At 42.2% G+C, this 24,114-nt stretch overlaps 1 protein-coding gene across 4 annotated transcripts; it reads left to right on the top strand.

The window, feature by feature from the left end:
* Positions 1-3,525: 3,525 nt before the first annotated feature.
* Positions 3,526-22,452, top strand: AMD1 (adenosylmethionine decarboxylase 1). 4 transcript variants are annotated; one of them, XM_082216824.1, is made up of 9 exons: positions 3,526-4,122; positions 11,100-11,186; positions 12,947-13,073; positions 15,738-15,840; positions 16,810-16,852; positions 16,953-17,097; positions 17,756-17,848; positions 17,945-18,100; positions 19,156-20,392. In XM_082216824.1, exons 1-9 carry the CDS (start codon positions 3,989-3,991, stop codon positions 19,180-19,182), a joined length of 915 nt encoding a protein of 304 aa, XP_082072950.1. In that variant the 5' UTR covers positions 3,526-3,988; the 3' UTR covers positions 19,183-20,392. The 4 variants fall into 4 exon arrangements, with proteins under 4 accessions (XP_082072950.1, XP_082072949.1, XP_082072952.1 ...); XM_082216823.1 differs by lacking the exon at positions 19,156-20,392 and adding an exon at positions 20,402-22,452 and having other exon boundaries at positions 3,528-4,122; XM_082216826.1 differs by lacking the exons at positions 3,526-4,122; positions 19,156-20,392 and adding exons at positions 4,635-4,788; positions 20,402-22,452.
* The last annotated feature ends 1,662 nt before the right edge of the window (positions 22,453-24,114 follow it).

Here is a 24,114-nt window from a genome sequence, read left to right as displayed (position 1 = left end):
CAGAGCAGCGCATGGAAACGCCATTTACCTTCCTGCCAGAGCGGTACCTATTTATCTACTTGCACTTTGACATGCTTTCAATCTGCTAGGTGGGCAGGAGCTGGGACGGAGCGACAGGAGCTCACCCTGTCGCGGGGATTCAAACCGCCAACCTTCTGATCGACAAGTCCTAGGCTCTGTGGTTTAACCCACAGCACCACCCGCATCTCAGTGATAGCATGTACTCAGTACTAAATTTATATTGATGCCTTGGTATTGCCACCCACAGCAATTTTGTGGTGGAGTCTACCCCTTTTATAAGTTTTTGCTTGCTGGACTCTGTGTCCTTTGGCATGCAGAGCAACACCACCTCCAGTACACCCTCCTACTGACCTTCCCGTAGTTTACATCAAGAGATAGCTGTTTTGCACTAGTTCTCCTACTGCACAGGTTCTCTCCATCTGATTTCAACTAGGCCCACTATATCAATGCTTTCCTTTAAAACCAAGCAGAAATTGTGTGATATTCTGTACAATACACTGGCTAGTCCCTTGCTGGCTTTCTACCAGCATACCTGTTATTGTTGTTTATTCAGCTAAAATCCAGCGTTGAATGTAAAAACATTACAGGGAAGGGCACTGTTGTACTGTATTGCTTAACAATATTTACCAAGGGTGAAGCTATGAAATGCAAGTTGTTCAAGTTTTTGATCTTTTGCAGATCTCAGCACCAATGCTCCTGAACTTTTTACTTGGATATAATCAAAGCATGATATTAATACCAGCCTACATGATGGTTGGGCACACAACTACAGAGGAACGATCTCTTTGGCAAAGATTTTCTTTGGGAAACTAATTCAGCCACCAGTTTCCCCACCACCCATATGAACACAGGGCTGTCCCTAGGGGAAGTGCAGCACCTGGGGCAAATTACACTGTGTGACCCCATCTTCATCTCCCCCTGCCTACAAAAGAGGGAAGCAGAGGAGAGGAAATGCTAAAGCCCAGTGTTTGTCATAGTTTACTCACACAGTGATGAACGAACCATGGTCTTCCATTAGATCTGAAGTAGGCATTAACACTGAGGTATGAAATCAGAGCCTTACTGAGTAAAATTATTCAGAGTTTCAGTAGGTTTCTTGTACACACGTCTACTTTTAATTCCCATTGATACATTTTCACTTCTAACCTCAACACATCTTTTTACTTTTTTATTTTTCCCTCTCACATACAAAACATGTTAAGCTTTTCCTGAGGTACTTTTATCCTCCACTAATTCATCATAGGATAGCAATCTTAATTTAGAAAACAAATACTGTATCATGACCCACAATTCTGCTGTCTTCTGCTTTCAGATCAGAAGTAACCATTTGTTCACGCTTTTTCCAAGGAAATCTTGTGTGCTCTGTCACAATATCCCCTGAATTAAAATATATTTTATCAGATGCAAAAGCCTCCCTATAAGCTTGTGTTGTTTGCCTGCCCCTTACACATACACTGTTCAGATGTGAAAGTAGCTTAATTTTAGATAAATTAATTCACACAGTCTCATTTGGGGAAATACAATAGCTCAAGGCAGTGGATTAATTGCCATTGTGATTAATGTGTGGGATGCAGTTACAAGTTTCAGTGGCGGCTATTGGGTATTTCCTGTGATGAAATTAGCAGCAGAATGCTTATCTTCCCCTTTCCACACTTTCGGGAACTTTCATAAACTTTCATTTGTTATAATTTTAAAATAAATATATTTTGGATGCCCAGGGATAGCCCTACCATTAGGCAGAATGAGGTTAACTGCCTCAGGTTGCAATATGTTGTGGGGCAGCAGTGGTAGTCCTCTAGCTTCTACTCCTGAATCCCACAGCTGTACTCTTCTGTTAAAGGCAGAGCTCTATGTGCCACACTCCCCTAACTAGCCTGGTACTCTCAGGTGCAGTGGAAGACACTATTCCAATTAGCTTCTGTACATGGAATGGTGGAGACATCATCTTGTCCTTTGCCTCAGGCAGGAAACTGTCTTGAGGCAGCCCTGTGGAAAATCCCAATGCAAGAATTCTCAACCAACTACCTCCCCCCTTTTATTTATCAATACACTGTATAATTCTATGCTTGCTTACTCATAAGCCCTACTGTAAAGCTTACTGCCAAATACAGGCATGACCAAACTTGGCCCTCCAGCTATTTTGGGAAAACTCCCATCTTCCCTAGCTAACAAGACCAGTGGTCAGGGATGATGGGAATTGTAGTCCCAAACAGCTGGAGGGCCAAGTTTGGCCATGGCTGGGTTAATATAAGATTGTAACTGTATGTCACTGAAGCTTGTCCATCAGCTCTCAGTAGATTCTCTATCTTTATGTGAAACTGTAAGTTCTCCCTCTCGCCCTAGGGCCTATGGATGCAAAACACACCCATGCAATAAAATCAACTGCATGCAAAAAAATGGCACATATTTGCATTTTTCCTGGGAAGTGGGTCTGTAGCTTTCATCAGATTCTCAAGTGAGTCTGTAACCCAAAAAAGGTTAAGGACCACTGTCACACAGCATAACTATGCTCTTCCAAGTCGTGTGCAGATTCATGGATTATTGTGCATTGAAAAGAACTTGAAGTTAAACATAAAACTGCAATCTTAAACATACTTACTAGGGAGTATGCACATTGAACACAGTAGGATATACCTAAATGGAAGCATGATCAGAGTGCATTGAATTATGTTGAATTATGCTTTGACTGACTGTGCAGTAATGCCCTTATATACTATTAAACTGGGGAAGATTTGCTTATTGTTGGTGGAATCCCAGTGGGTTTGGTAGAAATACATCATTGTAAATGGCTGGTTAATCTGGTTGCGGAGGACAAAATCATTGAACAGCTGCTTCAGTGAACAAGGGGGTTTCCCACAGCTTTCCTGTTCCTGAGTTACAGGTGCAGTCCAGTCCTATGCATGTTTACTCAGAGATAATTCCCAGAGAGGTCAATAGTATATTTTATACACAAGGTTCTATATATTAGGCAACACCCTATACTTTCCATTTGTCACAAATATATTGAGTCTGTCACACATTGCTGTTTTCCACCTGTAGCTTGTACTGAAAGAGCCATATTTCAGAAGGTCCCAGCAACATGCCCCAGGCACTCATGATTTAAGTGTAGTCCAAAATGCACATTAAAACAAATGTCAGCTTTCCAGTGTACCTTTATACCTTCTCTCCTGAACAGAACCCCAACCCCCACTCTTCTAACCACAAACATATTTTCTGTTGCTACGCAGCTGTGTGCGGTTTCTTTGTATTCTTTCTGCAGCTATTCTCTCCCTCTTTCGCCCACTGGCTCCCGCGAGTGCCAGCCGGGGACGTTGCCTCCGTCCGCTTCGCCTTCGGGCGCACAGGCTGGAACCGTCAGTAGCACGGGGCGAGCCCGTGTCGCCTGACAGACATCTTGGAGCGTCCTATCGGTGAAGGAGATGGGCGGGACTAACCAGCAAGCACCCAATGGTGGCGCTGCGGAGGAAGGGACCCGAATACCTGTGCGCATATAAAAGCTGCTGCGTGCTTCATTCCTCTTCGCTTCCACAGTATGGCCGGCGACATTAGCTAGCGCTCGCTCTGTGCTTTTCTCTGTAACAGGGGAACACACGGACTACAAGGAACCGAACCGCATCGCCTGCACGCCTGCCTACTCCGCACTTCTCTCCTTCCATCTCCCTCCTTCCCCTACCCCAAAGGACTGTGTAACAACCCGCCACCTTTCCCGCAACCGCTCTCTGGTATATATATCTATATATATATTTCTCTTATAGCCTAATATAAGATTACTACCCCGTCAAAGGTGAAACCTGTTCGGGACGGGCTGAGACCCGGTGAAGGCGCCGCGGCCCGGAACAGAAGCAGTACCAGCCTTGGCCGGTGTGTAGGTGAAGAGGAGGGCGGCGGTGGCAGCAGCAGCAGTTTGGTCGGGGGTGTCTGTCGTTTTAATTTCTGTGGTTGTTGGTTTTTGCGGAGTTGTCTCACCATGATGGAGGAGAACGGTGCACACTTCTTCGAAGGGACTGAGAAGCTACTGGAGGTGTGGTTCGCCTGGCAACAGCCCTCGCCGCAGGAGCCGCACCAAACCAATGGGTCCGGCGATCTCCGCACCATCCCCAGGTTAGTTGCTCGCGAGGGGAGAAGGAAGGGAGCCAGAGGGGCCGACCGGAGTGGTGGCGAAAAAGGGGAAGGTCCGCTCTGCTGGAGGGCGGCCGGGCGCGGGAGAGAAGCAACATGGATGGGTTAGTGGCGAGAGGGGAGGGGGGAGCGAACATGCCCGACTGGTGGCGCACATGCACTGGCGAGAGGACTGCCGCGATGCCGGCTCCGCTGGGCGGGAAGTGAACGAGGCTGATGGCCAGCAAAGGGGAAGGGCATGGCGGCTGCTCCATTCAGAGCGCAGCTCGATGTGTGGATGAGTGTGTGACGGGAAGGAGGGACAGTGCGGGGCTGGCCCGACGGAGAGGGAGGGATACGGCGGACATTGAAGTGACGCGTTGAGTTTCGCCGGCTTCTCTGGGCGTTGACGGGCGGAGGGGGGGGCACGAGAACGAACAACCGCCAACCGCCACCAACGTCCCTCCTCGGCACGCGCGTGGGCCTGGCTTCCATGCACGGCCGTTGGCGGGCAGGCCTGCGTCCGAGTTCCAAGCAGGCCGCGCAGCCCTAGGAAAAAGTTGGCCGAGTGGAGGAACTTGGTGGTGGTGGTGGGAAGAGCCGGGGTGACCTTGCACGGGCGGAATGTGACCTTCCGCGCCGGCCCTTTTAAACGACCTTGCTAAAAAGGTGCCTTCGGGAGAGCTTCCGACTTCAGCTCAGCCCGCGTGGTTCCTCTCTTCCCCCGCCCCTGCTCTGAGGTAGCGCGGAGCGATGCCATCACCGCGTGTAGTCGTTGCCGGCCGCCCTAGTAATGGTCGGGGCGGGCGGCGGTTGGCTGGGCCTTCGGGGAAGAGTGGGAGGCGCGTGAAACCTTAGCCGCGCGCGGGGCCACCGGCAAACCTGCTCTCCCGTGTATAAGCAGCGTCTACGCCTGAAACATATTTCGTGTGCGAACTGGGCACTGCCCGCGGCTGAGAGCACGCAAGCTCCTCATGGGAGGGTAACGTGACGGCGGGACACGTGTCTAACGCCTCCGAACGCTGCACCGGCTGCCGCGTTACCCCGGTCTCGCCCCGGCCAGAAGGCGAGCGAGCAGCCTTGCGTGTCTGTGTCGTCTCCGTTGGCGCCGTGGTTCCAACCTGGCCTCGATAATCTCGGACCAAATTCTGACGGAGCGAGCGCTTGGTTGCCTCTGTCAGCCCCAGAACTTGGCTTTGTGGAAGAGTTAATCGAGTCAGTCAGCTACCTGTGAAATGACGCTTTTAGCGGGCCTTACTAAATGCTGCGGAGCGTTAGCCCTCGCACCGTCTTGTGTTCAGCTTCTGACTGGGGCAGGTCTTGTGTTCTGGGCCACATAGGGTCGTTCCGGCGAGGAGAGCAGTGGCTGGGGCGGCTCTTATTTGCGCGATTGGCTTTTCTCCTATTTGGGCACAGGGGCGGGGAGAGGCCCCTCCTATCTTTTGAAAAATGTGGCTGGAACCGAGATCACACGTGAGGCTTCTGGCTCGCGCCCCAGATGTGGTGGCCTCTCCTTCCCCATTGACAAACTCAGGCCAATGAGATTGCAGTATCATTTTAAGGGCTGGGCCTGGGCCTGTCATCCAGTGGGCATTTCAGGAATGTGGAGGAAGCGCCAGCTCAGCCAACAGAGTAGTGGGGGGAAGGGCTGGGCCCTGCACAGCCTGAAATGTACATGTGCTTGCATCTTCCTTGCTTTGTGTGTGAAAGGGACAGTGCTCCCTTGACTAGTTTTTAGTAGAACTTTGAAACATTGGGCTTGTTAAGCATAGGAACCAGAGTGGGAATTAATGACTGACAAGGTTAACTTGCTGAAGCAAGACAGAGACAAGTGATGGGCAAGGGAGGCCCTGTTCAAATCAAGTCTTCTGGATAGCTCACACTTCTATAAACTGAGCTATTTGAGAATTCATAACACACCTGGACTCCTATGGCAAATTATCTACATTGTGGTTGCCAATCTTGTTTGTCAGTGGTATTAAAATACGTTTTGGCCCAACATTGGTGAAACAATTTTTTGTAGTTTTGGCTATTGCATTGAAACATTTAATCCTAAAACAAGTTAATATCCAATCTGATCAACATGTAGTCTAGAAACAAGTACCTGTAATATAGTTGAGGTTATGAAATTTCCTTTAAGACCTATACTTTTTAGGAGATTCTCTAAACCTGGTATGTTAAAAACAGATTTTTAAAAACAGTAGCTGTTGTAGTAATAATAATAATAATAAATTTTATTATTTATACCCCAGCCATCTGAGATTTCACCTATAACTTGGATATAATAGTACTGGAAACAAATACAACTTCTTTCCTGTTTTATGGAAGTCTAGAGGAGCAGGTGTGTGCCCCTCATAAAGAGGCATAAATGAAAAATGTAAGCACCTACCCATGCATATGAGCATTTCAAGTGTATCCCTTTTGTATATGAAACACCCCAAAGCTAGGACAGAATTGGCAGCATGCAAATCTCTTAATAAACACATTACATCCATCTCCCCCTTGTTTGCAGCGTGTTACCAGTTGGCCAGAAATCTAAGACCATGGCAAGTTTCAGAAGTCAAGAATACTAGTACAGAAACTTAAGTTAAATCAAGCCAACCAATATCTACACATATACCTTAAAATTTCACATAGTTAACGGGCAGGGGCTGTTGTGGATCACTAGTGAAGTTTATGTGTACTATGATTCCTACATTGCAGGGGGTTGGACTAGATGATCCTTTGGGTCCCTTCCAACTTAAAATTCTGTACTACAGTGGTACCTTGGTTTAAGAACAGCCCTGTTTATTAACTATTCGGTATACAAACCGGAAGTAGTGTTTCGGTTAGCGAACTTTAGCTCGGTCTAGGAATGGAAGCCAAATGGTGGAAGGGCACCGGCGGCGGGAGGCCTCATTAGGGATTGCGCACCTCAGTCTAAACATAACCAAAATAATCCTCTTTTAAAGCTGTCCTAAGTTAGTGGTCATCACTACATCTTATGATAGGAAATCCCATAATTTAACTCTCTACAATGTAAAGTACTTCATTTTGTCTGTCCAGGATCTCTTGATAGTTCTTTGAACTGGCTCTGATTTTAAGGGAGTGGGAAGGTTGATGTACAGTAGCAGCCATCTTGAAACAGTTTTTTTGCTTGAACAAGCTCAAAGTACACCCTCAGCCACCCCCAACCTCTCTCACTACAAATAAATAGTAAGAGAACCCATACAAGTAACACGGACACATTCCCACCCCTACTAAGTAGAATAATAGAAGCATAACCACCTGACCCCACCCCACTCGGCATTCCCCCTCCTCCTCTTCACCCTTTCTTTCTTCTTCTTCTTCCTAATTGTTTTAAACCAATTCATGAACCCAAAACTTGTACATTGACCACTTATAATGAAATATATGTTGTAGATATTTTTCCACATTTATTATGCTATTTTGACATGACATGAGAAAACTTGGTATACTTGTTTGTATAACATTATTCTTGTTTATAAAACCCACAAAGATAAATAAATAAATAAATAAATAAATAAATAAATAAAAGTGCAAAGTACAAGGCAGCAGAGCAGGATGGACTTAAGTCTGTTGCCCCTCTTCTGCACTTGTTTTGTGGAGGAGGAAGCATCACATTTTGCTTGATGCTGATATAGAGCAGATAATGTTGATGGCAGGGAGCAGAATCTGTAGTCACAACTTACTTGTCTGGAGCCTGGAGAAGGCTACTGGCTGTGTCTTGGAGCATTTTGGAAAGCAGCAAGGCTTCTCACTGTTTCCTGAGTCTTCACTTCCTCAGTTGGTGTGAGGGGGATTTGCGCCTGCAGTTACGCAAAGCTAGAGGTACAGTGGTACCTCGGGTTACAAACACTTCAGGTTATACATGCTTGAGGTTACGGACTCCACTAACCCAGAAATAGTACCTCGGGTTAAGAAATTACGCAGCAGAAAGAAATTGCGCAGCAGCGGGAGGCCCCATTAGCTAAAGTGGTACCTCAGGTTAAGAACAGTTCAGGTTAAGAATGGACCTCCAGAACGAATTAAATTCTTAACCTGAGGTACCACTGTATTCCCAACTGCCTGGGAGGTTAGTGTGATATCACAGACAAGACCCATTCTGCAGCTTTGTTGGTCAACCACCAATAAGTTGTGGACCCCTGAACATTATGGTTCTGATGCAGTCAAAGTTGTTAAAAAGTGTGAGCCACTGACTGCTGCTTCTTATGGGTGGGTCATTAATGCAAAGAAGGAACAGAGAGATTGCATTATGAAGGAAGGAAGTGCACCAGAGCCAGTGTGGTGTAGTGGTTAAGAGCGGTAGTCACGTAATCTGGGAAACCGGGTTCGTGTCTCCGCTCCTCCACATGCAGCTGCTGGGTGACCTTGGGCCAGTCACACTTCTGTGAAGTCTCTCAGCTCCACTCACCTCACAGAGTGTTTGTTGTGGGGGAGGAAGGGAAAGGAGAATGTTAGCCGCTTTGAGACTCCTGAAGGGGAGTGAAAGGCGGGATATCAAATCCAAACTCCTCCACCAGCATGTGCAATGTGGTCCTCACTAGCATACAGTTCTCTCAATTCCACCTCCTTACTAAGCAAGAAATATGGCGACCCCTCATCCTATTGCTTCTTCTGTAACTCCAATGGAGCAGCATGTTTTTTCCCCCAGCATAGCATTCCCTTCCTTTAGAGCTATTCATGAGAAAACTGTCCAAAGGAAAGCAGAGCAATGCATTTGGACCAGTTTGACTGTAGGAGTTGCCAGGAGGTGTACAAGACATCTTATGAGGACTCCACTCTGGATTTGTGTAGGATTTACTCCTTAGATTTTTCTTGTCCCATAGATGTTTTGCAAGGCAGCAGGTGCAGATTTTTCCTCAGGTTTTAGTCCCAGAGCCTTTTTCATGGATGAGTATAGCTGCAAGGCAGTGGAGGTTTAGGATCAGTTTCCTTTCTCCAGATCTTATTTAGTAAATGCTGAGCAAATCAACAGAACTTAAGCTTACTATCTGCCAAGGCATATGTTGGAAGCCAATAAGTCAATGGAACTGATTCCAAAGTGTTATTGGGATATAGAATGAGACGTCTCATAGAACTCAAAAGTTCTGTGTAAGACAAGAAAATATAAAGGCTTTCCCCTCAAACATGGCTATTCAGAATCTGCTTAGTATGGACAAAGGTTTGTTACATTAAATCGAAACCTGATTCTTACTGAAAAAATTGGTACAATTGCTCAGGTAAAAGTAAATCCTTTTCATAATTGTGATCTAAAACACTACCAGTCTATGAATAGTAAGAAAACTGGTAAGGCTAAAAAGATGTCATTTGTTCTAAACACTGCAGTAGCAAACATGCTAGCAACTGGAAGCCAAATGCTTTCCCAAACATTCTGATATAAAAAACTAAGCCTATCATGCTAGAGGCAGCTATGACTTAGTTATGTTGGTTATGTGCACATTTCATGGTGCTTCAGTATTTTTATGGTACTCCCATTAAGTTATCCTAAGGGTAGGGTTGCCAAACTCTTTGGGACTGGGCACACATTTGCAAACTGGAGAAACACTCATTGGTACGCCACCATCTGCTACATATATTTCTAAAACAGTGTTGTATATCTGACCACTACATCATGTTAATTACAGCTACTTTTATTGACACTATTTTATTTTGCTTTTGCATCTCTTCATTGTACTGTATACCCTTTGCATGCATTCTGTTTTACTTTTAGAGGGAATGACATTCAGCCATGACAATAATTAAGGGAATATTGGAATTGGTGCACTGGACAGTTGTCATATTACTTGTGTTTCTGCTTCACTCTGCCTTGGCACATCCCCCCCACCAAAAAAGCAAGCAAAAATAAATGTCCATGATTGATAGTTAATAAGCAGACATTAGTAGTTTATTTTCTTCTAGTGCAAAAGAAATACCTATGTTTGGTAGGTAGAGGTGTACATATTTGTATATGAGAAATAATCACTTTAATTATTTTACATAGAAAAATCTCATTTTAACTCAAATGTACCTAAGAAAAGCACTTACTCAGTTCAGAGATCTCTAGGGAAAACATTAATATTAACCTAGTGGTTGTTCAAGGAAATAATTAAAAATATATTTAAGAAGCACCTTAAAAATAAATTTTAAAATGAGCCTTTAAAAGCAATTTATTTAGCCACCATGCCAAAACTTCCATTTGGTAACACTTTTGTCTAATTTTTGAGACAATTTTTCATACTTCCAGTTTGTGACAAACCTCATAACAGAATGAGACACTGTTTTAGCTCTTTCTGTGTCCTGTCTATGGTGATGTTTTCCAGGTTTGTAAAATGTTTTCAATGTGCTATGAAGAATGGCTTGGACTATAAAGCCTTGAAAGATGCACTTGTGTTAACCAGATGGCAGTGGCAGAAAGCCTGTGGTCCTTCAGATGTTGCATTCCAACTTGCATGAGCCTCAACCAACATGGCCAATGGTCAGGGATAGTTGAACAACATCTTGAGGGCAACAGGTTCCTCATCCATTCCATATAGTGTCACATTGCAGTGTGTGAGGCCATAGCCAGGCCAGAAACAGGCTCCTATGCTGAAACTTCAAGCTTTATTCTGCTTTTGCAGCATTCCTATATTCTAATTCTAAAAACATGTGATGGCTTGTAAGTGGTAATACTCAGATACCAGTAGCTTTGATTGCCCAAATACTAAAATTCACACACAAAAAATGTTTCACAAAAGAAAAAAATGTTTTGCAACATGTTGAATTGCAATCTACTATTACTCTTACATCTATGGCTTACATCTAAGCCATGCTGAGGCTGGTCATTATGTTACTACTCATGTAGTTAAGAATCTCCAAACCACTTAGGAAGGAAAATAAGGCATTGGACACTACAGCTATGGACTTGTTTGTACTACCCATTTATGACTTGAAATAGTAATGTTGTAGTCATATTGGATTTCTGCTTGAATTAAAATTTTAAACTTTACTCTCCCTAACAGGTTTGAGTGGGACAAACTTTTGGAGAATGTGCATTGTTTGATCATTAGTGTGACAAAAACTGACAAGCAGGAAGCTTATGTACTCAGGTAAGCTCACAAAGGTTAAACATAGCTTTTTAGAAACAATCTTATCACTAAGGTTCAAAGTTATGTATTTGCTTGATAGGTTTGTTGGCTTTACTAGTCAGGTAAGATCTTGGTGGGCCAGTAGAAAACTCAATGAAAACATGAATTTGTGTGCTGTGGTTGTAAATGAGGAAAAAGTCAGTGTTGAGAAATATACTTCCTTTTTCCAGTCTGTGTACCCACTTATAGTGTTTTATGCAGTTCTGATCACCACAGCTTTTTTTATAAAAAGAAACCCTTTATAGTATACTCTGCTCTGCTGATTGTAGCCATCCCTGTACACATGGAGGCAGCTGGAGGCAACCCTCTGCCATCACTTCCAAATCTAAATGCTTGCTTGAAAAAACAAGCACCAACTCAACTCTGCAGCTACCCAAATGGCCTCCAATTGGTACAGGTTGATGGTTCTGATAAAATTATGCTGTGTTTTGGGCTGCATGTGTACTGTGGTATAAACATTGTGATAGTCTTTTATTGCCACCTCTTGGCTACAGATAGGGTAGAGTTGCTTGGATACTCAGGGGAGGGGCACCCTAGAACAGCCCCGTTATGAGTTTTGTTGGAGTGTGTAGCTGTGCAGAAAAGGAGCCTATCCAACTCCCTTTTTGTTACATTTTCATGCTATACTTACACTGCATGAGAAGTTCATCCAAACATTCTGAGGCTAAGTGCAGTATTGTGGTGGAAGTTAAGTCAAGAATACTGACTTGACCAAAGTCTGATCATTAGCTTTGTAGTCAAGCTGAGATTTGGATCTGGTCCCAACACTGAAGCCTCTTTACTATGCTGGTTTTCACCAATACAGAAGTCTTAAACTGTTTTGGCATAGTTACTCATTTCATTGTAAGGGATGGCAAACTAGATGAGATGTTGGAAGATTGTGAGTGGATTGTCTGTGGTGTTCTTTCTAAGAGGAAAATGCAGAGGAAAGTCAGATCAGAATGGCAGTGGGTGGTAATCATTTTTAACATGCTTCAAATTCAGTATTTCAGAATTAAATATTTTCCCTTTGAAACTAATATCTGTCTGATGGTGGAAAACATATTTGCACTTTATTTTCACCCTGTGGGGCCAGTTGCAGTTGTGGAAGGGGTGATCTTAAGTTGGGAAATGGTATTGGGTAGGGGCAAGTCCTTCCCCCAGCAGTGCAGCCCTGATCAGTTGGCTCTGTCTCCCTGCTCTTGGCAAAAAACGTTTGCTGTCATTTGTGAGAGATGTGATCATGTCTCTTCACATGGTATGAACCCATAGATAGACCCATAGAACGTTTTGTGGTTGCTGTTCAGGAGAAAATTGGTGCTACTGTTTAATATTCTATATGCCTACTTCATCAGACATTAGTAGCTGTGTTTAAGATGGTATATAATGCTGTCATTGTATTCCTTCCCTGTATTTTAAGACCTCCACAAATCTGCATATTGAGGACATAGGCCTTTACTCAGCACTGTTAGAAGCTCCCTTCTCTCCAACAGCGAGAGGAGCAATTTGTCAGGTCACAATGTTGATGCAGGCAAAAGTACTGTAGGAGAGCTGTTGGCTTCTGCCTGATTCAAAGCCCATTGTGGAATGATACGCCCCCATCCAATCTTTAGGGAACATTCCCAGGGATGTTTCCTAAGAACAGCTTTGAGTGAACCAACTCTGATGGCAAATAAATTTTGAGTTTCCCAAAACTACTCAGGTATGAAATGTAACACTACCAATTGTATTTTGTTTTTCAGTGAGAGTAGCATGTTTGTCTCCAAGAGACGTTTCATTTTGAAGACATGTGGTACCACCCTCTTACTGCAGGCACTGGTTCCCCTGTTAGAGCTTGCTAGAGAGTACTGTGGGTTTGACTCGATTCAGGTAAGATACCCAGAATCTCATCCTTACGTTATAGCTGCACTGAAAGGTATATTTTCTTAAGTGGTGGTGGTTTACATATTTAAGGAAGAGAAGTGTAGAGTGCTAGACCTTGTTTCAGCGTCGTTTCTATGTTTAAAGCTTCAGCAGACATCTTATAAGAAATACATTGATTCCTGGATCCTGCACAAGAATACAGTGGTGCCTCGCAAGACGAAATTAATCCATTCCGCGAGTCTCTTTGTCTTGAGGTTTTTTCGTCTTGCGAAGCATGGCTATTAGCGGCTTAGCGGCTACAGGTATAAACTTGTTCCCGCAACTGCAAGCCTTGACCCCTAGGGAGCATCTGGCCATTGCATAAGCCTCGTCAGGCCTCTTAAGCAGTCCCTCCTGACGCGCTTACATAACACAAGTCCCGACCGCTGCCATCCCAGCGACCCCGGAAGATAAGATCTGCAGCAAGCACCCCGCACCTCCGATCCCGGGGCGCGCTCAGCCAAAGCGTCCCCGGACACCTGTCCCGCCGTGCCTTTGCGCAGCGCTCTGCAGAGCGGAGCAATGAGCCCGGCCGATCGCAGGCAGGGCAAGCGAAGGCGGAGAGAACGAGGCCCAGAGGGTGGAATCTCTGGCAGCACCATCGACGGCCCCGCCGCAGCTCTGGGTCCTGGAGCCCTCCGGCTGCTGACTGCCTTTATTTTGCTGCAGGAGCGTCCTCTGCACCGGGATCCTCGCGCGCTCCCTCTGTCTCTCCATGCCTTTTAGGTGAGTGGCGTGCTCGGGCTGACTTTGGACGACCCACAGCGGGGCTTCCCTTGGCCGCACGACCGGAGCTCGCCTTTGCGGTCACTTTGAGAAAAAGTAAAAAAAAACTCGCAAGAAGTTTCGTCTTGCAAAGCAAGCCCATAGGGAAAATCATCTTGCGAAGCAACGCAAAAACCCTTTTGTCTTGCGCGTTTTTCGTTTTGCGAGGCATTCGTCTTGCAGGGCACCACTGTATTCTTCAACACCTCTCACAAACAAATACCAGGAGGATGGCAACCCATATTGCCTTTATACATGCATGTTCCATAAAATAACATTGCCTGTGTTTTTATGTACAAGCAGAAAAAGCTGTGGGAGAGCCAGACCAACACTAAGGTCAAATTCACCTTCTGGTCAAATGCACGACAAAAAGTTGTTCTGGTTTGGTCAAAGATGGTGCATGATGTTCTTATCCATCAGTATACCATATGGATGCCCTGTAATGTACCCTTCAGTTAAACATGGCTTGCTGGAACGTGCACAGTTCACAACTGTACAACAGATCTATTCTACCCAGTCCCTTGCTTCAAAAGTTAACTTTACTTCTGTGTGATCTTAATCTACAAGTTCTACTAAGGTTCCTGAGCACTATTGTCTGCATGGCCTCTTTTAAAGACCATTTAAGCAGTTGGAAATAATGCACTCAGGAAAGTATTTTTCTGTATTTACAAGAAGAATAGTGTGTGGCACAATATCGCCTTGTTGTGTGGCCTAGCTAGTGTTTTGATTGCATGAAAGTCTGCATGAAAACTAAAACAGCTAAAGTGCTTTGTCAGAGAGGCTGAGCTACAAGCACACACAGATACTATAAAATAGAGAGTGGCTATGGTTAGCATTATGAGGCAACTGTTGGAAGTGCAGGTAACTTGACTGTTCTTCCTGTTGTCAGGGCCATTTTGGAAAGCTTTTACATTTATTTTCCCCACTCACTGAGGAAAATCTTTTAAACCAGCTTTTTACCCAAGCCACCGTAATGAATACTACATGTAATATGTTTCCTTATCCTTACCCTATCCCTGCCTGGCACTGGGCCTTGTATTCGCAGCATGTAAAGAGCACTCTAGGGAGAGGCCCTAGAAACACTCCTCCTGACATCCTGATGGTCATTCTCTCTCACTGCACCTTGGAAATTGGCAAGCATATTGGTAGTGCTTTCCAAAATAATCACTTTGTTAATGTACACATCAAAGTGCACTGTAACATACTAAAGCTATTTCAATTTATATGTGCTTATGGGATCTCTGAATAGCACTAATCCACATTAAGAGGAAGCAATACATATTAAGATAGTGTTCTTGGCTATCAAATCAATTCATTGTATCTTGTTTGGGGCAGACATTTGTGTAAGCCTAGGATTTCCAAGCTGCATAATAGTAAAGTAGATTGATGGTGTATCAAAGCAGCAAAACCAAATGTTGGTAGCTAAACAGGTAAAACTTTGAAAGGCATTGGTGGGCTACTGAAATTAATACCCAATACTGACAATCAAGGTCATGGCTTCTGTGAGTCCTTATCATTGGACTCTCCTTTATTTGACTCAGTGAAGGGAATAGCTTGGTGTAACAAAAGTGTTACCAGTTCTTCTGGTGACCCCCAACCCCTGCATTATCTATATGCAGTTGCCAATCTGTATTTTAAAGACACCATTTAAAATCTTTCCAGATCATTATGTATTATATGTGACAAAACTGATGTCATGTTTTGTTTTTGCAGAGTAGTGCATTCATCTTTGAGTTGACAATAGATTAAATTATAGACAAGAAGGAAAGGCCTGAGCAGAAGCATGTGTTTAAATAATTTCCTTTTGATCCTAATGGAACTTTTAAGAAAAGCTGCATATTTAATTTCACCCCTCTTTTTCTTTAGAGCTTCTTTTATTCACGCAAGAATTTCATGAAGCCTTCCCATCAAGAGTACCCACATAGGAATTTCCAGGAAGAAGTAGAGTTCCTTAATGAAATATTTCCAAGTAAGTGAATGTGTATTTTGAATGGGATGCTTGTAAATAACAAACAACTGTCCAAGAGGCTTATGTGCAGTGGGTTGTTGAAACTAGCATGTAAACCAATATAAAATCATTATCATACTAAAAATGCAGCTTTGCCTTGATTAGAAGTGATAGTCTGAGTTGACAAAAGATGTCAAGAACTGACTCTTACATTATCTACTCTTATGTAGACTTTCACACCTAGTCAGAATTATGGCATGATAAATGTAATAGGTTTATACAGTGCACACAGTTTGATGGATGTCTGATATTTTTATGTGTATCCTTGGGTGATAATACCCCCTTGTCTTCTGTTGACCATAAGTTCAGAAAAGGGTAAAAAGAAAACAGTTGCATGGACAAAGAGCTATGTAGTTCTAGCAAATCTAGTAGATTGCTTGGCAGTGAGGCATGGCTGTGTCTCTTTTGCAATAACATGGACAACCAATGCCTATAATAAGTAGTCAGAGCTTAGGAGCTCTGTAAGAAAAGCACAGCGACAAATCTCCAGTGCCAACTAGTAATATACTAATACTGTACTTTTTTTTTTTTTGCTGCAAGCCAGTGATGTGGGGTTTCATGCATGCATTGGAAAATTTTCTGATGCCACAGAGTGATCTAATTTAGCATGTTTATTTTAATAAATGAAATAAAAACATTGAAACTGTCAATCTTGCCTAATACTGGAATAGGCATCCTTTTTGTTGTTGTTAATAATGAACTTACAAAATGGAAATATTTACAGGGGTTGGGGAATCAGTTTGCAGTACTAGTTTTCTCCCCACATCAGTGCTGCAAACTGATGTATGGTGTGAATTACTCTCATGATGTTATGGAGACACTAATTAGACAATGGAATTAATTTTTAGCTGTACTAAACATTACGTTTCAAAACAAAGATGATAGTCCTTGTTTCTAAGCTCTATTCCTGGTCTTGTTTGCTTTTTACAGATGGAGCAGCTTATTGCATGGGTCGTATGAACTCTGACTGCTGGTAGGTTTACTTTGAATTATTACTTTAATCTTGAGCAGTACAAATTTGACTTTTAGGTGCTATATATTATCTTCTCTGATTCTCTACCCCCTGTAAACAGGTACTTGTACACTCTGGATTTTCCAGAGAGTCGGGTCATCAATCAGCCAGATCAAACACTGGAAATTCTGATGAGCGAGCTCGATCCAGTAGTTATGGACCAGTTCTACATGAAAGATGGTGTTACTGCAAATGATGTCACTCGTGTAAGTGTGGATTGTCTACTGTGAAGGAGAAGAACAGAGACTAATACAGTTCCTAATATGTAGGACTTTTGTCCTCACCAGCCCCTCACTTGTAAAGTCATTAGGCAAATCCTTTCCTGATTGCCAGCTAATTTGTCTATAAAATAGGAATAATACTCAAAAGGTTTTAAATGCATGGAGGTTTAACTAAATTTAAGCACAAGTTATTGTAGTCACTATAAGAAACATTGACTTGTTTTAGGGTTGCCTAGTCAACAATAGAACATTCACTACATCTCTCATCCATATCTCAATGACGACACCATTTAATCAGCTTAAAACACACATGGTGAAATGTATGCACCTGGAATAGTATTCTCAGCTACTTAACTGGCTTCTCTAGTTAAAACTAGTAAGGTAAATTAACAGCCAGACATCTAAAGCCTTGAACTTATTTGAGAGAGGAAGAGAGGAACCATGGGTGAAAAGAACTGATTCATCAGACGTACATTAATCAGTTGAAGCAGTAGTCTACACTGAAGATTAAATATGAGCACGCATTTTAAGACTTTATGTTTATATGATTACTTTTAATTTATCTTTTTAATTTTTAAGTACACTGCTTAGAAATGTCAGCTACATAAATAGGTTAAATAAACAAACACTTTCTTGGCTTTAGGTGAGTGGAATTCGTGACCTGATAACAGGTTCTGTCATTGATGCTACAATGTTCAATCCTTGTGGATATTCAATGAATGGGATGAAAACAGATGTGAGTGCCATATTTTTTTATTCTTTGCAAAGATAATTCACTTATTAACTGTTGCCATGTTGAGATTTCTAACCTGATTCCTTTATTTTCTTCTAGGGAACTTATTGGACTATTCACATCACTCCAGAACCAGAGTTCTCATACGTTAGTTTTGAAACCAACATAAGTCAGACATCCTATGATGACTTAATTAGGAAGGTCATAGACATTTTTAAGCCAGGAAAATTTGTGACAACCCTCTTTGTTAATCAGGTACAAACATTTGTATTACTTTCAGTAGGCTAGTTTTGGCAGCCAGATAATCCCAAATGATCCAGCTATCCACGAGCATTACAGAAGTAATTGTATTTGTAATACAGAAAATGTTTACCTAGTCCGTCTATTACAGCAAAACCAGTTTTGTGGCATCTTACAGCAATTTATTTTTATTATTGCATAAACCATAATAAATTGGAAATGCCATAAATAGCACATAAAAGGCTACTTCCACACAATCAACTTTACTGTTTCCACTACCATTGCCATTCAGTGTTCCCGTCCCCCAATGGCCATAGTTTTTGCATCTTTGTTTTGTTTCTTCAGAAAACACAAATACACTGATTTAAAAAGAAAGAAAGAAATGAATAACAGGTGTATTCCGGCTGCAAAAAGGAGAGAAAATATGGTTTTGTAATGTTGATGGTCAAGAGAAACAGGACAGGAGCTACTTTAAACCACACCAAATGTTAGAGGACCCTAACTGATTTGAAGGCTATAATCCAAAGCATGTTTTCCAGATTCAAACTGAACTTATAAGTAGTAAACATTCATGCTTATCAGAGAGAACTGTAGATTTTTATGGGGCCACCACTCGATTGCAGAAGAGGAAGGCCTTGAGTGTTTCAGTGTCCTCCTGTGAAAAAGAACTATAGACTGAACAGTGTATTGTGATCTAAAGCTGACATGTCCAACGCCTCAATCACGATCGACGGGTAGATTGCTGGATGGATTTTGGTCAATTGCACTACGGCCAGGCAGCCTTTGCTACTTCTTCGCAGCCAGGGCTCTGCTGTGGGAGGGAGCGAGCTGCGTCTCTGCTTTTGCCGTACTGTGAGCTCCGGAGCACATGTCTCTTGCTTTGCTCTGCTAAGGAAGCTGCTCTCGGCTGGGTGGCCCTTGCTGGGTGCTACAGTACCACACCCGTGCGATGGGGAGAGGGTGCAGCGGTCCCCCTTGGGAGCAAAGGAAAGTGGGGCATGGGGGTGCTGATGTTTCGCGTTCAGGACGAGGCTGGATAAAAGGAGAGCGCCTTTCCTTCCTCCATACAGAGCGGCCTGTGGCTTAATCAGCTGTAGTCTCCGTTTGGGCAATACGTGGAAGAAGGCGATGGAATCAACCGTGAATACGTGCTAAGGAAAGAAGGGGTGTTTTTCTGGCCGCCAACAACACCTTACCCCTCGCCCCTAAAGCGAAGAAGTTGAAGAATGAAATGGGAGTGTGTGGTAGATCACTGCCCGTTTTATTTACTGGATAGTAGATCACAGCCTACTTGAAGTTGGACATGCCTGATCTAAGGGAAAGGATAGGGGAAGTAAGATATTCTTCAAGCAAGCCTTTGAAGACTAAACAATACAATACATTTTACTGGATTCCATTTTCATTTGTGTTATGCAAATAGTCTAGAATAAAAGATCCAATCATAGAAGATTTAGCACATCAAGATAAACTAAGAGATAAAATTCTGTACTTACAACTAGCCATTCCTAGTTTCAGTAGATCCCTAGTCCTAAATATCATCTACATAGGAATTCCAACTTAATATATTTACATTAATTTGCTTACTAATTCATTAGTTGCAAGTAAATCATTCCCTTTTTAACTTGCCTCATCTTCCTGCTTTTGTGCATAATAAATCTCTTTGGAGTTACAACAGCCAAGGGATTGTAAAATGTCTGCCCCCTTCAAACTCATGCGCACACATTTTCTCTGTACTTACAATAAATTCTGCCTACTCAAAAGGTGTGTCATGTCACCCAACTCTTAAATGGAGCTCTGGCCCATTATGCCATAATTTATTTTTTAAGGTGGCACAAGGCTCTTGGTGAAGGGACGCGGGTGGCGCTGTGGGTTAAACCACAGAGCCTAGGACTTGCCAATCAGAAGGTCGGCGGTTCGAATCCCCGCAATGGGGTGAGCTCCCGTTGCTCGGTTCCAGCTCCTGCCAACCTAGCAGTTTGAAAGCACGTCAAAGTGCAAGTAGATAAATAGGTACCGCTCCGGCGGAAAGGTAAATGGTGTTTCCGTGCGCTCCTCTGGTTCGCCAGAAGTGTTTTAGTCATGCTGGCCACATGACCCGGAAGCTGTAAGTTGGCTCCCTTGGCCAATAAAGCGAGATGAGCGCCACAACCCCAGAGTCGATCACGACTGGACCTAATGGTCAGGGGTCCCTTTACCTTTACCTAAGGCTCTTGGTTACAACAGACAAACGTGGTTACCCCTCTTAATTTGTTAGTATTGAATATTCTACCATCAAGATTTGTGTATCTGAAGAATATCTTTTTCTTTTTCTATTAGAGTTCAAAATGTCGCACAGTGTTTTCTTCAGCCCAGAAGATTGAAGGTTTTAAGCGCCTAGATCGCCAGATTGCTCAGTTTAATGACTACAACTTCGTGTTTACCAGTTTTGCCAAGAATAAACAGCAGAGTTGATTAAGAGAAATGAAGAAAAAGCGCAAAAAGATACCCAATAGAGGAGGTGGTGGTTGCTTTCTAGTTAATGATACAAGGGGCCATATTTTTCATATCCACCTCGTAGTTGCAGAAAGCCCTAAATGTAATCATAGTATAATTTTCAATTGTATGCATTATTATATCAAAAAATTAGATATATTGCATGAATACTCTCTACTGTGTTTAGGTATTCTATTTCACTTTTGCTGTGAAATTGAAATGCATGTAGAAAAATTTTACTGTATGAGACTCTACAGCATTTGTAAAAATTCCAATAGGATTACATGCAGTATAGTTTTTCTCAACGTATCACCAAAAATTCCCCACAGACAAGGATTTCGTCCTCATTAGGATTTCCCATGGACCTACTTATCTGAAACAATTAGTTGTTGCCTAACTTTTTTCATATGTATGCTGTAACTTAAACTTTTAAAAATAATCTTGAATTTGAGCAATTTCTGATTGACATTTATTTTGTAACTCTTTGATGGCAGATTCAAACTTTTTGCAGTTTTGAAATATTGAGACTGGTAGAACAAGACTACTTACACATGGTGGACTACTTCACTTTTTAAAATTTGAGGCTAGTATAAAAAATTATCACTAGGTCTGTGTATATTTTCACATCCAGTTGAAACAATATACTGGGGTTTAACGCACTAGCTTTTTACTTCTGGAAACTTAATTGCTCATTGGTCATTTTATTTTGATCAACTTTTTTCAGTTTCGGCCAAGACCATTTCTGTTCTGTGTTGGTCTTTTGTTCAAAGGCAACACATAGCAACTGGTGAAAATTGTTGAACATCCGTGTAAGGGTACTTACACAATTGTGACAATATAGACTAAGCTGACTCTAGGCATTTGACAAGCTTCAAATAGTTGCAGCGTTGAGGAATCTAATTGGTTTGGAGCTTGGTACTTACTGGTAACTTGGCAGGGACATCTAATGGAATGTGATTCAAACTACTGCACAAAATGGTTAGTTACCATTTACTGTGAAATAAGGTGGCTCTATTGTTGCATATTCAAACACCACAAATCCTTCCACACTGTGACTGACGTCCTGTGACAGCATTGTGCATGTGATATTTAAGCTGAACTTAATAATATTGTGACTTCATCTGTGTTTCTTAATTAACGTGTGGTTCCTTTTTACAAGATGTGGAAGGCACTGAGTGATTTGGCTGCAGGAGGCAAAATATGAGGAGCCTAGACAGTCAAGTACAACACTTTATGCACAACTTTTAATAACAATTTAGGCATGGAAATACCACTTCATGGATATAAACTTCAAGCTTCTGAGACAGTATATTCAAGTAACCTTGGAAATACTGTGGGATTTCAGCTGTTGAGACCAGGAAGTCTGTTACAAATTTGACACTCATCTTTACTGTTTTTGATTCTCTGAATATGACAATATTTTGTTCCTTCTGTATTTATAAATGAAACACTTTTTTAGTGTTTCTAGGCTACTAAATCTGCTTGGTTGGATATCAAGCGGTTGAACACCTTTTTATTTTTAAGTAGATTTGTTTTCTACCAAAATTACCAATTTTGCTTATAAGTAGCACCTGACAGTTTAGGGTGCTTTAGATTTTGAGGACCAATTTTTCAAATGGTTTTTGTTCTTGAAAGAGTGCCTCAAGTTGACTTGAGGTCTGCTAGACTGAAGTTCCCTTCAATAATACTTAAAATGCAGATTCAGGTAAAAAGCCTTGGATAGAAAGAAAGCAGCTGAATTGGGTACTTTTAAACACTAGGGCGAACAATGGAGGGGGTGATGTTTGGTGTTAAATCTTCTCTCTTGTGGTGTTAGACATGGATCATTAAAATGTACAAAAATATATCTGTACCTGAAATTGTAATGCTTCAATAAAAGTTTGCTTTCTAAGCTCTTTCAATGAGTGAATGTTGTTTACCCTGACTTAGATAATTCTATTTTGAATTCATACATGGCAACTTCAAGCCTTGACCTGGTTAAGTTCTTGTCTACCTCCAGACAGCCCCTTGTATGCTAATAACTGTGATGGGGAATCAAATGTCAGGGTGACCCAGGAGGTTTAAGCCTATTGGAAGCACTAATCCTGCTAATCAACTACCTGTCTGTACTATTTTTAATCAATGCAAAGGGCAGACTATTAATGTAACCTTGTTTTTAGAATGAAGGCACTACTTAAATAGCAGCTGTGTATAGTCTCAAGTACAATTGAATGTGTGTGATTATATTCTTACAGAACACTCTGCCATTGTTTATAATCTATCATGAGCAGCTCCCCTAAAAAGGGACAAAAGTCAATACCTTTACTTCTTGCTTTCAATAGAAAAGAGAAGTTTGATAGATCATGGTGATAGGGAGGGGCGATTCTAGGGTGGCTGAAGTAGGCACTGAGCAGTGTTTAAAATTTATTTTAGCAATGTTGCTTTTAAATGATTACTATGGTTAGTTTGCCTGCAACAAAGTTGGAATTGCCACTACTTTTTACATTTTAAATCCCTCTGCCCTAATCTTGCCATCGTCTACACATGTATGTGTGCCTGTATCTGAGGCTACCACTTCATGTATCTTAAGTGGTTTCTGGTCCACAAAGATCTTAACAAAACTGTTACTGTATTTCTTTAAGGTACCTCAACACTTGGTTGCAATTTGATCCAATTATAGGTAGTGCTCTGATAATGAGAGGAGTGGACATACAGAGGAAGTGGTAAATGCAGTAGATGACCGACTATAAGGTGTGAAAAGCTAGCGTGTAGTGGTTAGAGTGTCCGACTAAAACCTGGGAAACCAGGATTCAAATTCCCACTTGGCCATGAACCTCACTGGGTGACCTTAGGCCAATCACTACCTCTGCTTAACTTACATCCCAGGGTGGTTGTGGGGATTAAATAAGGGGGACAACCATGTACACGAACTTGAGTTCATCTGAGAAAAAAGGTGGGTTATAAATGCAATAAATAATAAGACTGAATCATTGCTGGCAGGCAACAGAAAAAAGCAAATTTAAAATTATAGATGGTAAGAACTTATTTTGAAACTTGTTGCTGTTGGACATAGATAATAGAGACCAACATCTTGGAGGTATTGCTAACCTGTTGTGGAGTAGCACTTAAGAATCCATAACAGTAATGGTGTTTATATCAATACCCTTACATTGTTGTGTACACAAGTTGCCTTTAAACACCCTATACAGGTAACATTAAGTGTATGATACCTGTGGCTTTGCCACTACTGGTAACATTCTTGACTAAATCAAAATGAGATTGCTTAATATCAAATATGCATTAATAAAATAACATCAACTTTTATCCTCTCATTTCTTGTGTTAATTCTCCACTTCAAGTATGTATCTCATCACAAATAAATGAATAACCAGCTTTATTATTATGAATGTAACACCCCATACCAGCCTTGGTTTGGTTTTTGTGTTTCATGAAGTTGAACTAGTACAGTACTGAAATCTCGGCTGCTAATTACTCCCTCTTGTCTTCACCAAGGAAACAGTATTAAATTATTTCCCTGCTTGTGTAAAACTTATGAGATTAATTTACCTGTGTGCTGC

This window comes from Podarcis vaucheri (assembly GCF_965113315.1).
Source record: "Podarcis vaucheri genome assembly, chromosome: 3".
Taxonomy (NCBI): Eukaryota; Metazoa; Chordata; class Lepidosauria; order Squamata; family Lacertidae; genus Podarcis; species Podarcis vaucheri.
The sequence above is the reverse complement of the archived record's forward strand: the minus strand, read 5'-3'. Positions and strand labels throughout refer to the sequence as shown.